Genomic DNA, 21,308 nt, shown 5'->3' on the forward strand with positions numbered 1-21,308 from the left:
ATGTCCAACGGTAATATTTTAAACATGTGAATCTGTTATATATTAAACATGTGCATCGGTAGTATTTTAAACATGTCCAACGGTAATATTTTAAACATGTCCAACAGTAATATTTTAAACATGTCCAACGGTAATATTTTAAACATGACCAACGGTAATATTTTAAACATGACCAACGGTAATATTTTAAACATGTCCAACGGTAATATTTTAAACATGTGAATCTGTAATATATTAAACATGTGCATCGGTAGTATTTTAAACATGTCCAACGGTAATATTTTAAACATGTCCAACAGTAATATTTTAAACATGTCCAACGGTAATATTTTAAACATGACCAACGGTAATATTTTAAACATGACCAACGGTAATATTTTAAACATGACCAACGGTAATATTTTAAACATGACCAACTGTAATATTTTAAACATGTCCAACGGTAATATTTTAAACATGTCCAACGGTACTATTTTAAACATGTCCAACGGTACTATTTTAAGCATGTCTTACGGTAATATTTTAAACATGTGAATCTGTAATATATTAAACATGTGCATCGGTAGTATTTTAAACATGTCCAACGGTAATATTTTAAACATGTCCAACAGTAATATTTTAAACATGTCCAACGGTAATATTTTAAACATGTCCAACGGTAATATTTTAAACATGTCCAACGGTAATATTTTAAACATGACCAACGGTAATATTTTAAACATGTCCAACGGTAATATTTTAAACATGACCAACGGTAATATTTTAAACATGACCAACGGTAATATTTTAAACATGTGAATCTGTAATATATTAAACATGTGAATCTGTAATATATTAAACATGTGAATCTGTAATATATTAAACATGTGAATCTGTAATATATTAAACATGTGAATCTGTAACATATTAAACATGTGCATCGGTAATATTTTAAACATGTGAATCTGTAATATATTAAACATGTGAATCTGTAATATATTAAACATGTGAATCTGTAATATATTAAACATGTGCATCGGTAATATTTTAAACATGTGCATCGGTAATATTTTAAACATGTGAATCTGTAATATATTAAACATGTGAAACTGTAATATATTAAACATGTGAATATGTAATATATTAAACATGTCCAACGGTAATATTTTAAACATGTACATCGGTAATATTTTAAACACGTGCATTGGTAATATTTTAAGATTACATCATGACACGTAAAAGTTATACACGTTATTTTCAGTTTTGATTTAAAACGGATTGAAAGGTTTCAATCCAATGTTACTGGCATTGAAAAGCGTTAAATTTCTTACCGAACGAGTTATGATATTGGCCTTTCCAATTAAAACGAAAGGAATCCTGGGTGAATGTTCTTATGGCTCGCGCACTTACGCTAATTGAAAGGCTGTATTACATTTGAGTAAAAGAACTAACCAGATATCAACGACCAACTAAGTGTCTTTCGGTCGTGTTTATCAACTTTGCGCACTTGTGGCGGGACCATTTAAACGTTGTCCGGACACCTATTGCAAGTTACAATATCTATTGAAGGGGTGAAACCCTCTTTATTTGTGGGGGGGGGGGGAATTTATATCTTTGGGATCTTTATATTTATTTTGTTTTTATCTACGCGCTATTATAATTAAATAGATAACGATGTGGCTACTACTATCGCCCAGCCCTTGGCTCAGCTTGTCCAATCTCTCTTTATGGACAGAATGCAGATTGTTAATTTTTCGATGGGTGATATAAAATGGATGCTCGACCAACCTTACGGATTACGCGTATTTTTTTTTTTTTTTTATCATTTCGTCACAAAATATTTTCATCAAAGTTACGCAACTTTGATGAAAAAAGGTATAAATTATTTTTATAAAACAATTGATATTTATAATCATGTTGTCAAAGTAAAAATTTGAGTATCCAATATGGCCCCTTAATGTTTAGTTTTTCAAGTCTTTGTCTACAAAAACAGTACTTTTTAAATAACCCAAAATGACCTCGGTTAGCATTAAAACATTGCTCTAATTAAAATAAAATTAGTTCATTAAACTAGAGACTAGCATATTGAAAGAAGAGACTTATAAATGTCGATAGCTAGAAGGGAGCCCTTTTTCAATGGTTGGCGAAAAGGAGGGTGAATTTTAATTCTATCTCAGTGCTTCCCAAAGTTTTCAAAGTTACGACACATATTTAGTTTGATTATGAATGCGTGACACATATTTCCAAGTGAAGTTTTTATTCTTGTCAATTTCAGAGAGGTATATTTTGAAAAGATTCCATATTTGGTATCCTCTATACTACCAAAATAAGGTGGTGAGAATACGAATGATAAAGCGTGTGTTAAAAAAAGTCCCTAGACAGACTGTAAGTCAAATATTATTTATAAGGCAGTAAGGACATACTGAACTACCACGTGGAATGTTTTATAGTAATACATTTTGTCAATAGACCCAACCAACAAATCTTTTGAAGTTTTATAACGGCTCAGATCTCGTTCTCGGGTTTTGAGGCGAGAAAGGGATAACCTAATTGGCTTGAATTTGCCATGCGCAGAACCTGTTTCACCCCAAGAGTCAGAAAAATAAAAGGTTAAATTTCGACGCTCAACGACAGATGGTACTAGAGTCAACTTTGTTAGTCACGTGATCCTATCCCTTAGATGGAGACGAGACCAAGCCAACTTTTTACCTCTCCGTGTGACGTAGTCCAGGATGACGTTGGTCAAGTTCCGATACTTTTTCTAAGCGGTCGACGCGTCGAGCGAGTGATAGTGGTTTTAGACTCGGACGAGGAGTTAGGATCATGGTGAAATCGGAATTATCAAACTATTAACTAAAGGTATCGTCGATTTCAAATTTCAAACGTCCAAAACGTTTCATAAACTTATGACTTACATATTATAAAAGATAAAGAGATGTCGAATCACCAAAGTATCGCTAAGCCTAGGTCAAAGAAATTTACCTAGATTTTCTCGTAGTTCAAGGCTTTCACTCTCAAATTAATATATTACACGCACTGGTAACAGTTTCTTTTAACAGACGCGATAATCTTCTAACATCATGCTAAGAATTTTTTCAATTGCTGGCGAACATTCGTTTTTCATTCTTAAAACATTTCCTACTTTAGCACTTAAGCGGCATAAATAACCAAAAATAGAAGTTCTCACTCTCGGCCCCCATAAACTTGTCGTCTGCTATTTGGATGTCCAAGTGTTTTGATTTTGATTGGCTACCGCGATGACGTAAACCGCGTGCGAGTCTAGAAAAGTACTGCCTATCCTGAACTAACATGATAGAAGGGCTAATGATACAGATATATATTCATGTTAATAAATAAATTCATGGTGTTACTATATCTTTGGCTTTGATATGGACAAATGTTACCAATCATACTGGCAAACCAAGAAAATTGTTGGAGTATAGCGAGAGAGTAGAGTTTCCACAGCAAGTTAGAGATATTGAAAACGTTTGAACAATTTACTATTATAAAATAAACTTCCTGCGGTTGCGAAGCAATAAAAAGCGATAGATGCATATTTAGGTTGTTAAAGGGGGTAGTGATAGTCATCTCGACACGGAGAGGTAATATTTTGGTTTTTCCAACTTGTTTATTTGTTGGTTGGGTCTATTAATGATTTTCTAATTCGACATTTAAAAGATGGTCTAAAACTCGATCTCACGACTCAAGAACGTGTCACGAATAAAAACTTTGGGAAACAGGGTCCTAAATCTTCTACGTCACTAGAAACACTAATTTAACTAAATCAATTTTAACAAGAAAACAATAATGTAAATCAATGTTTTGTCCTTTTCAAGTGGGATCAGATCTTTAGTTCATCCTGTAGTTCCTCAGTTCAAGAGCTTGGAGTCTTCGTTTCACGTGTCAATTGTTAAAAGCGTGTCGTAACTGGACAAGCATTACCAAGAAGGAAATCATCATTGAAGATAAGTACACGAGAATTATGGCGCCAAAATCACCCAGAGACATCTTCGAAAACGTTAAACCTTGCTTTGTCTTCAGGTATTTTGAGCAGGCGTTTTTAGTCAACAGAGAATTGGCTCTGATTTTATGTCCAGTCTCCCAAAAGTTCATTATTCTGTCGCGTAATGAAAATGTCAGCGAATGATTTTACCAATAATATTGTCTCTCTATACCTTATATTGATCAAGTCTTTCACTGTAGTCGAAGCCGCCTTGGACACTTGGAAAGCGACGGGGCACGATAAGAAAATATCTCTGCCGTAATGCAAGGCTTTTCCCGCTCTGTAACCGTGAAGGCAAAAGTATTCCAAATGGTGAACGGTGCCTATGTAGACGGCGTTCCCTTGATTGAAGACGTCGTCCTCGTCTCCCTTCTTTTGATTCATCTTTCGGAATCGTCTTTCGAATTCTAGCACATGGTCTTTATGATATTCCTAATTAGAATGAAAATTACTTTTTAATTGAACAGTGTAGGATCCTATTTGTAACGGAGAATAATAATTGCACTTGTGAACTATCATTCCTATTACAGAAGACTCAAAGCTGTCCGGGTACTCGCTAACCATGCACTATTGGAGTTTGCGAGAAACGTACGAGTGGTGTCTATGGGAATTCTAGGGGAAAGTTATAATTAGGTAGCTTTAAAGTAATAGAGGTTATTGAGATTGGCCAAGAAAAATTATTTAACCACGATCTACTTTTACTACCTCCTAACGTTAGGTAACAACTAACTAAAATTAATTAAATAATACTATTTCTTATACAAACTAACATTAATGAAATAATACTATTACTTATACATATTATTGTATAATATGTAAAACATGGACCTTAAACGTATTAAATACGAGGGCGTTAATTCAACGCTTAACATAAATAGCAAATGGTTTAAGAGTAACTTATCAACTTTGTCACGGAGAGACACGTCTTTTTCAACTGGATCCATTAGTCTTAGCGTCAATCCTTTTACTTTTAGTTTTCATCTTAGACCGTGATTGTTTTAAATGCGCGCACGACGATTAGGTTTTAGGCGCACGACGATTAGGTTTTAGGCGCACGACGATTAGGTTTTAGGCGCACGACGATTAGGTTTTAGGCGCACGACGATTAGGTTTTAGGCGCACGACGATTAGGTTTTAGGCGCACGACGATTAGGTTTTAGGCGCACGACGATTAGGTTTTAGGCGCACGACGATTAGGTTTTAGGCGCACGACGATTAGGTTTTAGGCGCACGACGATTAGGTTTTAGGCGCACGACGATTAGGTTGTACGCGCACACAAGACGGAGCAAATGATTATAAGCCGTATTATTAGTTACTATCGCGGTAACCGATGTTCGTTTCGGACGGATTTGACAATGGGCGCCAATGGACGACAGGCGCTCCAGACCTGGCAACGGCCGGACTTGGTAGTTGTGGTGTCGAGGTACGAGGTTAACGCCGACCGCTTAGGGTCCTCGTTCCACTCAGGCATCCAGAACTGCTTCCCAAAGTACGACTAGGGTCAGGGCTCAGGGATCTGGTTCTTTCCCCCGCACAGCTCCGACTGGAAGCGCGTCATCATCAATCTTGCCTCGTCCGTCCGCTCCGCTTACCATGCCTTATCAAGTGAGTTGGACAATGGGGCTTGCAACCCTTTTATAGTTTTTTCGTTCATCATATAACATTATGAGGACTAATCATCATGCGCCTTTTTGCGGTGTTCATGCGCACGAGGGGGGCCAATCATTGTTGCTCTTTTGCACGTCTTCTTAAACGGGTCGCGATTCCTTGGTACACGCACGAGGCATCAGTTTTTCGTTTCTTACCGTTTACTAATATAATCCGATAATGCGACATACACTTTAAAGGGAGCCATCGGAGGGTTTGCATTTCCCTCCCGCGGATTTCCGAGCCCTCTTCTAGCTACGAGGGGAGTGAATAGAAAGTATCCCCCTATGGCCACCTAGAACCAGGCTTCTCCCACAGAAAACTGAAACAAAGTTGGACGTGCAGATTCAGCGCCACAAAAGTGCAGCGTCGAAATTTGAAACGAATAGGCAGACTGGCTAGCATACCCTCCGGTGGCTCCCTTTAAATATCCTGACAATAAAAACAGATAAAATGTAATACACCATGGCTTGGCCAGCCTCAATATTTTCTATTATATTCCTTCACAACGGGGTAGGGGTTTTACAGAATTAGGTCGGATGTCTCTTGCCACCACCGAATATACCAAACCATCCTAGTTAGGCCCATGGTGACTGTGCACGGTCACCTTACTTTGTTTTCGACCAGCAGTAATAAAACAGCGTTACCAGATTAACCAATGCAACTTGGGGGGTCAAGGTTCAACAAACCTTTACCCAGAGATATTTTCCATTGAGCCTCCAAGAAAGCATCCAAAGCCCTGTCTAAATAATGCCTTACTTATTCATTACCTCTCCGAGTGACGATGACGTCATGGAGAGGTATTACGCTAGACGTCTATGTGTGTCTGTCACCGCGTTCGAAGTTAGCAAATTGGAGCAAACGTGTTCGATATTTCTGGACCTCGTATACGTATTTCACAGAAAATTGTACTTCGTTACTTTATCTATCTCACTTAAGCGCCACTCATTAACTAGCCATTATACCTTCATCGGCTACCTATTCGCGTAGATACCAATCTACAACATTGGCTCCTAATCCGTTAACATCTTTAGAGCTAAGACGTACGGGGCGATCGGCTAGGGTTACGAGGAACGTCTAGCCTCCCAATGGCAGGGCTTCCACCAAAAGGTTCAAGGAATTGCGGTTTTTCTTATCCCTTACAGTGAATCAACTAACTAAATAATTAAATAGATAAAATTGAATCTAATTACTTTAATCGTCATTAATTTACCTTAATTCTAGTTAAATCGTTTTAAGAAACTTTATTCCTAAAACCATTTTAACTTTGAACAAGTTGGGTAAACCAAAATACCACCTCTCCGAGTCGAGAGAAAGACTCTATTCGCTAGCGAAAACTACGTAGACGCCACCTATCCACACTGCGTGGAAGTATATAGTGTTGATCAGAATAAATCAGTTGTCCCGAATTCGGCATTGCCGGCTCTCCGCGTTATTAATGCACTGAAACTATGGAATCTCAAATAGCTATGCCATCATCAAAGGGAGTGTGAAAAAGAAAATCAAGTGATTTTTCATCGATTCTGCTAATTATAAGACCAATCTGCCTAGTGAAATACATCCGTATGGTTTAAAATCGTGGATAATTTTAAATAAGTCCCTGCCTTCCTTTTTACAAAATTCTTGTGGCACGCTCCATGTCTTGAGCCACGATTGTCACAAATTTTATCAAACCTCTCGATAAATTTCTTTCGATATGGAGCGTTCTTGGTTGGAGGAACTTATTTAAAATCTATATCTATTATTATATAAATCAAAGTCCTGACTGACAGACTAAACCGCTTGCCCTAGAAGGCTGAAAATTTTCAGTACATTACTCATACGTAGTAAGCTTGTACTAAGAAGGATTTTTCTAATCCGCCGCCATCTTAATAAATGGCGCCCAGAAATGTAAAAAATCTTCTCTATGCAACAAAGTCCGCGCTTTTCAAACGATTTCGCAAATATTTAGCACACTAGTTTTCTTTAACCTATAGACGGTCTGAATGGTCTTTTGGGTTTGATTTGTTGCCATCTTTCTAAATGGCGGCCAAAAACTTAAAAACCCTTCTTTATGGAATAATGTCCGCGTGAAAAGTAATAAAAAATGTCCCGACGGGCTGACGGGCAACGCCGAGTGCCTTCGATCCTAGGGTGCTACAAAAATATCAGTCGTCAGTAAAATCATAGAGAAAGAAAGATGTTACTGGAGTGGCCGATACAATGCCTACAACACGCGTATGTTGTACCGATGTGTAGCACAGAATCCACGCCGCTACATGTTACGGTTGGTGCGTACGACTATAGCGTCTTCTATGGCGAAAATAATTTAAAAATATTCAAAGAAACTTTGAAATATTTTAGTACAAATTTTAGTACACAGATGGCAGCACTATATTACGCACCAACCCAAACTTAGGCTGCTCATGGAGCGTCCACTCGGCCACTCCAGTAACATCTTTCTTTCTCTATGGTAAAATTACCAATTCTTTATATCATTTTGATGGACGTTCTTATTACACGTGAGCGACGCCGCGGGTAACAGATAGTTATCCATAAAATTTAAAACTAATTTTAATTTTAAAATCATTCTGTGATACATCTTGGATATTTCACTATGTAGTTTCGTCTTATAATTAGTAGAAGAATCGATTAAAAATCACTTGATTTTCCATTTGACCCTTTTTTTAAAATTATTATTTAATTAATTACTATGTAATTATTTTTTTTCATAATTGTGAATCTCACCATGTTTGAAATTCTAAAATACATAAGAGAAAGTCAGGAGCATTAAAAGAAGGGGAAAGAATCATAAGAATGTTCAGGCAGAACCAGAAAGGATCTCTAAAATTATATTTTTGGCTAACGAAAAAGACGACGTCATTTTAATTAATGTGTGAAATGATAACTCCGACTTTTGTCATTATTATTTTGAGTTCCAGTATTATTAAAAAAAAAAAAAAAAAAGAACAGCGCAATTTCTTCCGCCTCTAGTGTTAATACAAGCGGCCATAGCCCATATGTTTTGGTTGGTTTGATCACCACTATACGCAGGAAAACCAAGCTGCAGGGGTAGCGATTGCGGCGCCCCCTATTCCCGTTTCGCTAGCGAATAGTATCTGCCTCAATATTTTAACGCTAACCCTATATTTTTCACTTAGCTTCAGTGAATCATTGAATCATTTTCTCTACACTGTCTAAGATTCGCCCCATCTATCGATCATCACCTCTAGATTAATAACTTGCTGTTTCTACCTGTAAAATAGCACCGTGCTGAATAGAAATGCGCATGTTGGGGTACTTGAAGATATCATCGAAGATATTTATGTTTCGATCGATGTCCACCGTCAATTTTGTCGACAGGTTCGCTTTGAAGATTTCCATCAAAATGAAACAGCCGACGAAGTAGGTGGCCAAAATAACCTTCTTGGCAGCTTCATATCTGTCCCCCAAGTTGTCGGAGACCCCGAAAATAAAACGGCGTACTCTCGGTACCAATCGCTTGGCAATCGTCAAGAAATTGAACAAGAAGAGAAAGAGAATAACAATCGTCCACACCTTCGAAAGACAGTGATTGTGTTAGAAGAAGTCTCCTAAAGATGAACCGGGTACGCACCTTCGGCTTAAAGACTTCAATGATTCCACTCAGTGATATTTGGTATTCGGCTTCTTGGAAATAAGACAATATTTTATGTTCGTCATACCTAATCGGGTGGCTATAACTTCGGTTTATCCATTCCAGATTACGTAAGTCATAGTAAATAACTACTGTCGGAATAGGATAAACATCTCCTTGCTAAAACAGGATACGAAACAAATGAAATTGTTTTCTTCATTTCGCAGTTCGACCTGCACGACTAAGACCGTTCCACTTCGAATTTAAGACTTACCGGCGGGTTATCGATATTATCCCAGGGAATGTACGTTACGTTCATACTGCCAAAAAATATTCAACACTTATTCTAAACGCCAGTAAGCGGTTAACGTCTTCAAAATTTACCGGCCTTTCGGATATCCTAAGAATTCCACAATGAGCCTATCTCCCGGGACATAATTTCTCAGCTTAATAATTTTCTTCCCAGCGTCATACAAGCCCTAAAATGAAACTATCAATTTATTTTGGAACTCATGTCGCCAAGATAGGTAATGAGGTCGTCACCATCGTGGCCTTGCCTAAATCTCAACTAGGCATATAGGCCAGGACAGATAGGCTAAAAAGGCCTTGACCTAGAACATAAATCAAAGTCCTGACTGACAGACAGGCTGACTGATAATCAACGCCCAGCCCAAACCGCTTGCCCTAGAAGGCTGAAAATTTGCAGGAACGTAAGTAGTAGGCGCGTACTAAGAAAGATTTCCCCCAATCCGCCGCCATCTTAATAAATGGCGCCCAGAAATGTAAAAATCTTCTCTATGCAACAAAGTCCGCGCGTTTCAACCGATTTCGCAAATATTTCGTTCACTGGTCCCCTTTCACCTATAGACGAGCTGAATGGTCTTTCGGGCTCGATTTGTTGCCACCTTTTTAAACGGCGGCCAGAAATTAGAAAACCCTTGTCCTGGGTGCTACAAAAATGTTAATCATCAGTAAAATCTACCCATTCTTTATGTCATTTTGATGGAAGTTCTTATTACACGCGAGCGCTGCCGCTGTTTGAACATAAAGATGAAAATTGGTACATGGGTTGTTTTTGGCAAAACCAAAAATATACTAAAAGTCCCCTGCTGTAGAGCGCGAGTTTTCGCCACGATCTTGGAAAATGGCCGCCGGGAGCTACAATGTATTCCACACTCTTCTTCAAAAATTATGAAAATTGGTGCACATTATGATTGGAACCACATGAACATCATAGTAAAATTTTACAGCTCCGTGTTCGATAGTTTGGTCGCCATATTGAAAAATGGCCGCCGTGAATGATATATTACGGTATATTTCACCATAGTGTTCGAAAATTGTGGAAATTTATAGATATTATAATGAGAGCTGTGTGAACCTCACAGTAAAATATTGAAGCCTTTTATTAGATATTTTGGCCGCCATGTTGGAAAATGGCCACCGGGAATGCCATTTAGCTAGAGTGTATTCTTCAAAAATTATGATAATTGGTAAATATTATGATTAAGACCATCAGAACATCATACTAGATATTAAAGACGTGCTACTTAAAGGGGCTGTCCGACCCCCTCTCCTTTTTTACCCACCCGCTATGCTAAGCTCTACGAGGAAGATCGTCGTTTGTCCAACGGTCCGAACGGCCCCTTTAACGTTTGGGTGCCATTTCGGAAAATGACTGTGGGAAATGCCAAATATATTTCAAATATATAAATCTTTTCGAAAAAAAAAATTGAGTAGATGATTCACGGCGGTCACCTTCTAACAGCTCTTATCTGTGAAATTTTACGATGATGTTCATGTGGTTCCAATCATATTGCGCACCAATTTTCATAATTTTTGAAGAAGAGTGTGGAATACATTGTAGCTGGCATTCCCGGCGGCCATTTTCCACAGCAGAGGATTTCTTGTAGGTCCAAAAACAACCCATGTACCAATTTTCATCTTTGTGTCCAAATGTTCTAAATCAAAACCTAAAGGTCCTGCAGGGCTAATACGCGATACTCACTCTTCGCACCACATATCTCATGGACTCGTTCATGGTGTACTACGAAGTTCCTAGACTGACACGGAGATGGAAGAAAAGCGCGGGCAACGACTCACTCAGATTGCTGCAAGACGAGACGCGATGTTAATTATCTTCCACGCTTTGGACAGACGGTCTGATACCAGGATTTTTAAATTTAAGTATTAAAGGTCGACTTCCATCGAAAAGAGTTCTAGCGAACAGAAAACCGAGCATCGAGACTAACAATGGAGCGACCGTGCCGATTTTCGAATCCCCGCTGGGGTAAAAGATGGAAGGGTTCTAGCTAGGTGAAAGCCGTGCAATGTGGTTCTAGCGAACTGAATATACACAATAGAGAATTTCCTTCAGGGGAAAGCAAAAATTCGAGAGGAAATAAATTTAAAAGGATTTCTATTGTTCATCTTCAGTTCGCTAGAACCACATTGCACGGCTTTCAGTTAGCGAGAACCCTTCCAACTTTTGACCCAGCGGGGCTTCGAAAATCGGCACGGTCGCTTCATTGTTAGTCTCGATGCTCGGTTTTCAGTTCGCTAGAACCCTTTTCGCTGGAAGTCGGCCTTTAAAATAGTAATTTTTGTTCGATGAAGAATTGGTTCGGATACATTTTAGTTCAAGGTTGTGTAGGCCTAAATAAAGCAGAATGCGATGGCATAATAATAAACGATTACATTCTGCTAGTTTATTTAAGCGTGTGTGTGTAATTGTGTACACTTCTTACCTCCTTCTGAAGAAGAAGATATTCCTCAGAAGTCAGTGCTAACAATTAAACCCCGTTCCCCTCGGTAAGCGACTTATAATTTCAGTCGTCAACGTGAAAACTCCTCTCAATTACAGAAACCAAAATTTTACCGAGTCAAGCTAATGTCAAAGGTCTTGAAAAGGTCATCGGGAAAAGTTTAAGGGAAACAACTTTATAATTTCCCCGAAAAATACGCTTTGGTCCCATTGAACCGAATTCCCATTCGACAGAAGGGGGGGTTTTTTTGGGGTCCCATTCGACCGAACGTAGCCAAAGGTGCGATTTTATTATAGTCCCATTGGACCGAAATTCTATTGAACTGGAAGAAGACATACTGTGTGGTTTTGCATTAAATATATTTTTAATTTCACAACTTATTATTGTTAAAATAAATGTGAGTTGAAAATGTATTACTGCACTTATTTTAACTACGTTTTATTACGGCGAACCTCACCTCACCTACCCTAGCCTAACCTAACCTAACCTAACCTAACCTAACCTAACCCAACGTAACCTAACCTAACCCAACCCAACCTTGTTTGGAGGTAAAAAGATTATTTATATGAGTATTAAAAGCCCGCCTCTTACCACGAACAATTTATTAGCAATAATAGAAATATTTTGGAAAAGATGTCAGATAATTAATTGGAGAATATTTTGGAAAAGATGTCAGATAATTAATTGGAGAATATTTTGGAAAAGGTTGCAGCTAATTAATAGGAGAATATTTTGGAAAAGGTGGCAGCTAATTAATAGGAAAATCTTTTGGAAAAGGTGGCAGCTAATTAATAGGAGAATATTTTAGAAAAGGTGGTAGCTAATTAAAAGGAGAATATTTTGGAAAATGTGGCAGCTAATTAGTAGGAGAATGTTTTGGAAAAGGTTGCAGCTAATTAATAGGAGAATATTTTGGAAAAGGTGGTAGCTAATTAAAAGGAGCATATTTTGGAAAAGGTGGCAGCTAATTAATAGGAAAATCTTTTGGAAAAGGCGGGAGCTAATTAATAGGAGAAAATTTTTGGAAAAGGTGGTAGCTATTTAAAGGGAGAATATTTTGGAAAAGGTGGTAGCTAATTAAAAGGAGCATATTTTGGAAAAGGTGTCAACGAATTATTGGAAACAAACCAAACCTAACCTAACCAAACCTAACCTAACCTAACCTAACCTAACCTAACCTAAGCTAACCTAACCTAACCTAAGCTAACCTAAAATAACCTAACCTAACCTAACCTAACCTAACCTAAGCTAAGCTAACCTAACCTAACCTAACCTAAGCTAACCTAACCTAAGCTAACCTAACCTAACCTAACCTAACCCACCCGAAACCAAAATATTAAAATTTTAATTTAAAGACATTGATGGAACTACCATTAAGACTGTACTTCATTTTAAGCACAATTTGTTTATTAATTCTATATATCTCTTGCCTTGAAAGGAATGAAAGTGAGCGTTTTAATTAGTATCTCGAAACATTTACTTTTAATATTATTAACATACCTTTCGGAGATTCGAACCAACAACCTATCGCTTCGCAGTCCAACATCGTATCCACTACACCACCGAATCGCTGCCGGCTACAGTGTTTCAAGTTATATTCATGTATTTTTTAGGGGCGTATTCGGACGATTGGGATTTCGGTCCATCGGGAATATAGCCATTGGGCTGGAAATCTAAAATCATTGCGGGATATTCGGTCGAATGGGATTTCGGTCCATTGGGAATTCGGTTGAAAGGAACGATACCAAAAATACTAGCCCGGTAACAACCCATAATTCCACGCGATATAATTTCTGCCCGAACAGTTAAAATTTCGATAGCATTTCCCCATCTCGTTCAATTGCAAAACTAAAATGAACAGTAAAGCTTGATTTCTTTAAAAATCAGACTGAATATTGACCTTGATTGTAAAGCTTTGTCCACATTGAACTCGCGCTCGCGTGTCCGCGCCTTCGCCTATTCGCATCTTCGCAACGGATCACGAAAAACATTTGCACTTCTGTTCTGACACACGCAAATATTTTGCTTTTCCCATTCTGAGAGCCAATAAAGTTTGAGCAATCATTGCGCCATCTGCCCTTCTCCATCGACGTTGCCCAAAGAGAAAAACGAAACGAATCGCCCCAGCCTTCCTCTCATCTGTGATTGGTGCTTTTCTCGAGAGGGCGCGAAACTCTTGGCCTAGTTGCGAGAAATTTGTATAAGGTGAGGACCCAAAGTAGCGAAAACCCAATGTGAACAGCAGCGCGATCTTGCAAACAAGCAAAGCGAAGATGCGAACTCGCAAAATGTGTCAGTCTGGACAGGCCTTAAAGGGGCTAACCGGAGCTGTTGGGGGTGAAGTCCGCCCTTAGTTCAGGGGAAAACACCCAGCTCTTTGGCCATAAGGAATGGCGCCACCGTCGCGGTGGGCGGGTAAGCAATATGCTAACCAACAGTTTGACCCCCCCCCCTTCACCCCGACAGCTCCGGCCAGCCCCTTTAAGAAAACGAACCGGGCTCGTTTTGATGCGCGATCTAACCAATGACAAAGTGGAGATTAACAATTTAGGACTACGCCCGGATTCCGCGAAGCTGATTTACATAAATTGTGCAAGTTCACAGAGAGGTCCATTTCAGAATCATTACTATACATAACAAATGAGCTCTCTGTTTACCCCGAGATACTAATCATCAGCTTTTAAAGTAAATTTTTCACTATCTTGATTAGAAATGCGCTTCATTACAGCAAAATTGCATATTCTCGTGTCACTTCACCATTAGCATGCATATATATTCGACAAATGAGCTCGCTGTTTACCTCAAAGAGAGAAGTAATGATCTTTTCACCATCTTGATTAGAAATGCGCTTCATTACAGCAAAATTGCATATTCTCGTGTCACTTCACCATTAGCATGCATATATATTCGACAAATGAGCTCGCTGTTTACCCCAAAGAGAGAAGTAATGATCTTTTCATTATCTTGATTAGAAATGCGCTTCATTACAGCAAAATTGCATATTCTCGTGTCACTTCACCATTAGCATGCATATATATTCGACAAATGAGCTCGCTGTTTACCCCAAAGAGAGAAGTAATGATCTTTTCACTATCTTGATTAGAAATGCGCTTCATTACAGCAAAATTGCATATTCTCGTGTCACTTCACCATTAGCATGCATATATATTCGACAAATGAGCTCGCTGTTTACCCCAAAGAGAGAAGTAATGATCTTTTCACTATCTTGATTAGAAATGCGCTTCATTACAGCAAAATTGCATATTCTCGTGTCACTTCACCATTAGCATGCATATATATTCGACAAATGAGCTCGCTGTTTACCCCAAAGAGAGAAGTAATGATCTTTTCATTATCTTGATTAGAAATGCGCTTCATTACAGCAAAATTGCATATTCTCGTGTCACTTCACCATTAGCATGCATATATATTCGACAAATGAGCTCGCTGTTTACCCCAAAGAGAGAAGTAATGATCTTTTCACTATCTTGATTAGAAATGCGCTTCATTACAGCAAAATTGCATATTCTCGTGTCACTTCACCATTAGCATGCATATATATTCGACAAATGAGCTCGCTGTTTACCCCAAAGAGAGAAGTAATGATCTTTTCACTATCTTGATTAGAAATGCGCTTCATTACAGCAAAATTGCATATTCTCGTGTCACTTCACCATTAGCATGCATATATATTCGACAAATGAGCTCGCTGTTTACCCCAAAGAGAGAAGTAATGATCTTTTCATGTATCTTGATTAGAAATGCGCTTCATTACAGCAAAATTGCATATTCTCGTGTCACTTCACCATTAGCATGCATATATATTCGACAAATGAGCTCGCTGTTTACCCCAAAGAGAGAAGTAATGATCTTTTCATGTATCTTGATTAGAAATGCGCGTCTTTACAGCAAATGCGTGTTCTCACTTCCTTCAGATTTTAGTAATATTAGCGGAAGTTACTAAGATCTTCCATGAGAAAATAGATGAGAGTGTAATACTTGGGTCAAAATTAAACTTTAACCCCTCGGCACTTTCAACCCCGTTTTATACAATTATACGGTTTTAGTAAACGAAGCTTGAAAGATAAAATATGACTCAAATCCATATTCCTTACGATGTTCCTGCTTTGAAGCTAATTAAAAATTAATCACGTTTGTAATTAAACAAATAGTAGTGATTAATTCTGACTTCTGTAAGGTTTGGATCGTTTGAAATACTGGAAATTCTGAATATTTACAAGTATTTTTTAAAATATAATTGGATTAAAACAAAGGGTTGATTTTGAGGCGCTATGTTATTTTTCTAAAAGTTGCGTATACTCTCTTTGGTTGCTTTTCTATTAAATTATTGAGACAGACACTTCATTTTAGGGTTTCACGTAAATATCTTTATTTGTTTTAAGTTATAGATAAATGTATGACTATGGAATTTATTTCGGTAAAAGTGCATTTAGTGAAATGAGTATCCACTCTTTCCCTTGATTTGAGCACTGGGAACGCTGAACAAGTATTCCTTGACGCTCACTCTGGGGGTCAAAGTGCGGAGGGTGTGGCCAACGCGGTACACCATTGGTTTCTAGAAAGAAGGAAAAAACATCAGTATAATCTTACATCAAAATTGTATTGGAAGCTTCAACTTCAAATGCATGGTACCATGTTTTACAGCACTTTTTCGATTATATCAGGGATAGATTTAATTTTAGAAGTAGGAATGGAGAGCAGAGTAATGTGGGCGCGCGTCAAAGTCCCAGACCCCCTTCCACTGGACGGAGGGGTATGAAAGCGACAGAGGTAAAAAGTAATTACTTATTTTTCGCCGTCCCCGTCAGATCATTTAAAATTTTCGTTCGAGGGAGTGGTTCTATACTGGGACTGAAATACTAACCATTCTCCATTCCATGGTAAATCTCTTTGGCTATCAGAGAACTATATTTTGAACTATTTCTACTGTAGTGACCTTTGATCTTAAACGATAATTTCAATGAGTTGGTGAAAATCTGATGGTCATATGACCTGTGTTAACACAAGGTCACTAGACTAGACTCCTAGAGTCTGTAAGCCATGATTTATATGTAGGCCAATAATGACCTAAAACTATCTCGTTTTAGTATGTCTATGAACCCTATTTGCGATTTTTTCTGTCGAAATATAAAAGTTGAACTGAAATTTTCAAGCCGCAGTAACGTGTCTATGCGCAGCATTTGGGATACACTGTTGAAATAGTGCCCCTTAACAGTCTAGGAAATAAGAGTGTTTCTCAAACTACTCCTTGGGACTAGTAACCTCCTGTGTGCGAAATAATAAACTGGTCTCCGAACTGGTCCCCCTTATACATTTTGCAATTAATAAACTGGTCCCGAGGACCAGTAACCTCCAATTCTTGAATTAAAAAACTAGTCCTAGCAACTAATAAACTGGTTTTGGACCAGAAGAAGAGTGCTTTTTCCCAGATTGCCCCTTAAAAGCGTATGGAAATTCTTACGTGTTGAACAATGGGCCTTGGGACGTAGAAGACGGGTTGAGGAACTCTGAAGAGGACATCCTTCTCTCTGATGATTGGTCCAGGGGCTTCAACGACGGGACTGGGCAAGTCAACGAGCAAGTCCTTGTTTTCAATGGAGTTTCCGGGAAGAACAATGTTAGCTTGAGGAACGTCGACGACTTCTTGGGCTCCCTTGGGCAAGTCGATGGTGGGTGCGATGGCATCGTGGACCGGGACAGGGTATTCGATTGTTTCGCCAGCTAGGTTTTCGCCAACAACGGCTCCAACTTCAGGGGCTACCTCAATGGGAAGGGCTCCGGGAATACCAAAAGGTCCACCTACTCCGACATTAACCCCATGGGGGCCACCGACTCCGACGTTAACCCCATGGGGACCACCGACTCCGACGTTAACCCCATGGGGACCACCGACTCCGACGTTGACCCCAGCGGGACCGACGCCGACATCTACAGATTTTTGGGCAATGCACTGAAAAAGACAGGTGATACATTTTAAAACAAAGGGCGGTATGTATTCAATTCTTTATATCTTCTCTAGGCCTATGTGTTTTTCAGAAAGTGATTCTATTTTTTCCACATTTTTGCACAGTCACATTTCATTAAACCACCAAAAGTGTATAGATATAAAACCAAAAAGTACACTTCATTAACAATTCCCTGCCTCATGGCTGTAGACAATATGTTAACTGAGAAGCCTGCAAGAACTAACCAATCAGTGAAGAGGTTCTTGACGTCATAGGTTTCTAGACAGTAATACATGATGCTAGCGATTCAAACGTTAATTTTTGGTTCTAGAGCTAGCATCTGCTACCTTATGAGACTTTTCACGGCTTGTTCCCTGTGCCGAGGTCTTTAAGGTAATCACACACAGAGGGGGTCGACACTATTCTGAGTGGTAAAGGAGTTAGGGCTTCTCATATTACACGGCGCGAGCAAGTTTCAACGAAGTATACTTTTTGTTTTTATTCTATATACTTTTGGTAACACTAGGCAAATTTAGGTTCTGTTCGGTGGTTGAGTTCTTAAAAGGTTGAGACGGAGACGAACCTCTAGTCATTAAGCCTATTAAGAACGTACTATTCTAGAACCCTTAGTAATTTATTAATTTGCTTTATTTACTAAAATAATTAACTGAAATCATTGTTTAAAACTGCAGGAGCGCGAGTGGGGAGTAAATGAACATCTGTGTTTTTTATGTTATATCAATGTCACTTCAACTAATTTAAATGAACTCACTGTTAAATGGATGGGAAGAAAAAGGAAGCTAATTAAATTCGTGCTAGGAAATTGGGACTCTACTTCTAGGCTAGTCCTAGCTCTTTAGAGTTACAATATAAAGAAAGTAATGAAAGTAAAGCTTACCACGGCAGCCAACGCCAAAACAGTCAAAATCTGGAACATATTGGAGATTTTTACGATGTTTCGAAAGAACAAAGAGAAAGGAATTGTGATTTCTACATAAAAAGTTTTTGCTTTTATACTATTTTTTTCTTAATAGACTATATTGTATGTATCGAGCAAATTGATCTCTTGTTTGACAAGTTATTGACTCCTTCATGATGTTTGCTTTAAAGGACCAGCGACGTTCGCGTCGAGTTCCTCAGATCAGCTTTAGACCTTTTCGATGTAAAAAAGGGGTGGGCAACCCTCGGTATCGGGATATACAAGAGGGTTTATACATTGCCATCTCTGCATGCGCACTCTCGTGATACAAAAGACTGCAGCGCAGGCGCTGGAAAGCGAGATGGAAGGCGAAGTTTTAGCCCCGTGTTAGTTACGTGGAAATGGTCTATATGAGAAAAGGTGAAAGACCAATGTCATCGCGGTTTCAAATACATTATGCATGACGTCAAAGGTGACGATTTCCACAACTCCTCCCATTTTATTCAAACACAAAGGTACAGAAAATGACCTGTTAAAGATTCTATACTTTTTTATCCTCTTATGTCGCTGGTTCTTTAGTATCAAAATGTTTGTATGAGGCTGTGTTCGAGTGCTGAGAAATATGCTGGAAATTTTTATAGGACAAATAAGATCAAGTGTCGTACGCCGAATTACCAAGTAACCAATCTGAAACACTCCATTTATTTCGAAGAATTAAGCATTGCGAATCAGTCCGCCTCAGCTTTCGCCGTGTTGCAATTTGCTCTTGAATGGGTAGGGTGTGTAAATTACCCGATTTAATTCTTAGTTTTAAATCCCCAATAAGCTACAGATAAATCGTCATCTACTTGATAATAATGTAAATATCTAGGGAAAGTAAAAGATAATAAGTTCATGAGATATGTTGCCCATAAGTTTGTCACTGGTTAAGCTTGTCATGGAGTGACGTAGGTCATAGATTCTCTTAAAGTGACGCCTGGTGAGGCGCTGTCAAAGACTTAGTAATGCAGACTAAATAGGAGCTAGATGGAAGTCCTGCAAAATTAACCACCGAGTGTAGGACTTCAATTCTCGCTTCCGTCGTTCACTCGAACTAGCTCGAGCAGTAAGTCTCTGGCATTACGAAGTATAGGAAGTGTCCTACTTATGGAAGGAACATATCTTATTACTTATGATAGTGCTAAACTTCATTGCGATGAAAGTAGTCATTGTCAAGATAGGGTGAGAGGTGCACTTGACTTTTGTTAACTGCGTGTCATTAAGAAGGGCATGGTAAATTTTATTTTCGCCAATCATTTTGGTACATTTAAAGACGTGAAAATTAAGAACTTAACTTTGTTAAAGTGTTGTTTAAAATTAATAAATAAAGAAATTAGGCGTAAAGCGCGTCATTAGACAGGATGATGACGTCATATTTATGTCGCCTTCTGTTGGAAAGGATCTGTCGGTCTTACCAGCAGGGACTTATCAACTTGGAGAAAGTAGATATTTGCGCTTATTGGATTTAGATTGCAACTGGCGTTTGCGCCAGAGGGCGTAAGGGGTGTGACGCGTTAACTTCAGTTAATGGAAGAGGCCTTCAAGAATTATTGATAGGCCAATTTCTTAAATATGAAAATTAAAGTTTTTCATTTATTTTATTCTATTCGAAAACAACCGATGTTTCGACACAAAAAAGTTTTTTATGGCTTAATGCGTTTAAGTATTTGAAAAAAATTAGATAAATTGTTAATACTATATTATTAACTCATGATACTGCGAACACGTTTGCCCCGATTTGCTAACTGCGATCGCGGTGACAAACACACACACAGATACGTCCAGTGTAGTACCTATCCGAGACGTCATCATCACTCGGAGAGGTAAAAATATTGCTAGGGCCGGCCCTTGAAGGGAGAACATCCAAGTACGTCAGGAGTCTCAGCCTCTCAGGACTCAGGACCGCGACGTGCAGCGTGGGAAATAAGGCGGTGGCACAGGGCAAATGACCAGTTTAAAAATTGCCTGGACCAGTTTAAAAATTTTGTCAGTGGTCCACGGGACCACTAAGAAAATTCAAGGGTAACCAGAGTCCAGACATTATCTCAACTATTTAAATTACCCAGTTCTTTAGTTTAACATGGACCAGTTTATTTATTCTAGGCCAGGGGGGTTGCTGGCACAGTGTCCAGATTAAAAAATATCCTTATTTCCCACCCTGGCGACGTGCATAGTTTTACTATATCTATGACGACGTGTTCTATTTATTTATTTATTTATTTATTTATTTATCAAACACTGTTCGTGAAGCCAGCAGAGTGGCTTATGTACGAACATCGGATACAAAGTGAGATGTAAGAACAAGTTAATTAATGAATATAGGGCTAAGAAACAGTGTAGTATAATGAATGAGATTAAGTAGACTAACAGTATAAAAATAATAGGAACATAAGGGAA

The 21,308-nt window shown here is 38.5% G+C and overlaps 2 protein-coding genes and 1 long non-coding RNA gene across 3 annotated transcripts; all 3 read right to left on the bottom strand.

Moving 5' to 3' along the window:
• Nucleotides 1–2,219: 2,219 nt before the first annotated feature.
• On the bottom strand, nt 2,220–3,171 carry LOC149647357 (uncharacterized). Its single transcript, XR_016371930.1, has 2 exons — nt 2,403–3,171; nt 2,220–2,297 (listed from the first exon to the last, which is right to left on the bottom strand). It is a non-coding gene; the product is annotated as an uncharacterized LOC149647357 (long non-coding RNA).
• Nucleotides 3,172–3,185: 14 nt separating this feature from the next.
• LOC149647358 (uncharacterized) lies at nt 3,186–9,445 on the bottom strand. Its single transcript, XM_089850291.1, has 5 exons — nt 9,379–9,445; nt 9,226–9,278; nt 8,865–9,167; nt 4,155–4,414; nt 3,186–4,096 (listed from the first exon to the last, which is right to left on the bottom strand). Exons 1-5 carry the CDS (start codon nt 9,443–9,445, stop codon nt 3,883–3,885), a joined length of 897 nt encoding a protein of 298 aa, XP_089706417.1. The 3' UTR covers nt 3,186–3,882.
• A 6,907-nt stretch (nt 9,446–16,352) lies between these two features.
• Nucleotides 16,353–18,994, bottom strand: LOC149647359 (uncharacterized). Its single transcript, XM_089850215.1, has 3 exons — nt 18,852–18,994; nt 17,470–17,958; nt 16,353–16,563 (listed from the first exon to the last, which is right to left on the bottom strand). The coding sequence occupies exons 1-3, from the start codon at nt 18,888–18,890 to the stop codon at nt 16,438–16,440; spliced, it is 654 nt and encodes a 217-aa protein (XP_089706341.1). The 5' UTR covers nt 18,891–18,994; the 3' UTR covers nt 16,353–16,437.
• Between the last annotated feature and the right edge of the window lie 2,314 nt (nt 18,995–21,308).

This window comes from Phalangium opilio, unplaced genomic scaffold (genome assembly GCF_054372755.1).
Source record: "Phalangium opilio isolate 3A_F unplaced genomic scaffold, DU_Popi_V2 ptg000089l_1, whole genome shotgun sequence".
Taxonomy (NCBI): domain Eukaryota; kingdom Metazoa; phylum Arthropoda; class Arachnida; order Opiliones; family Phalangiidae; genus Phalangium; species Phalangium opilio.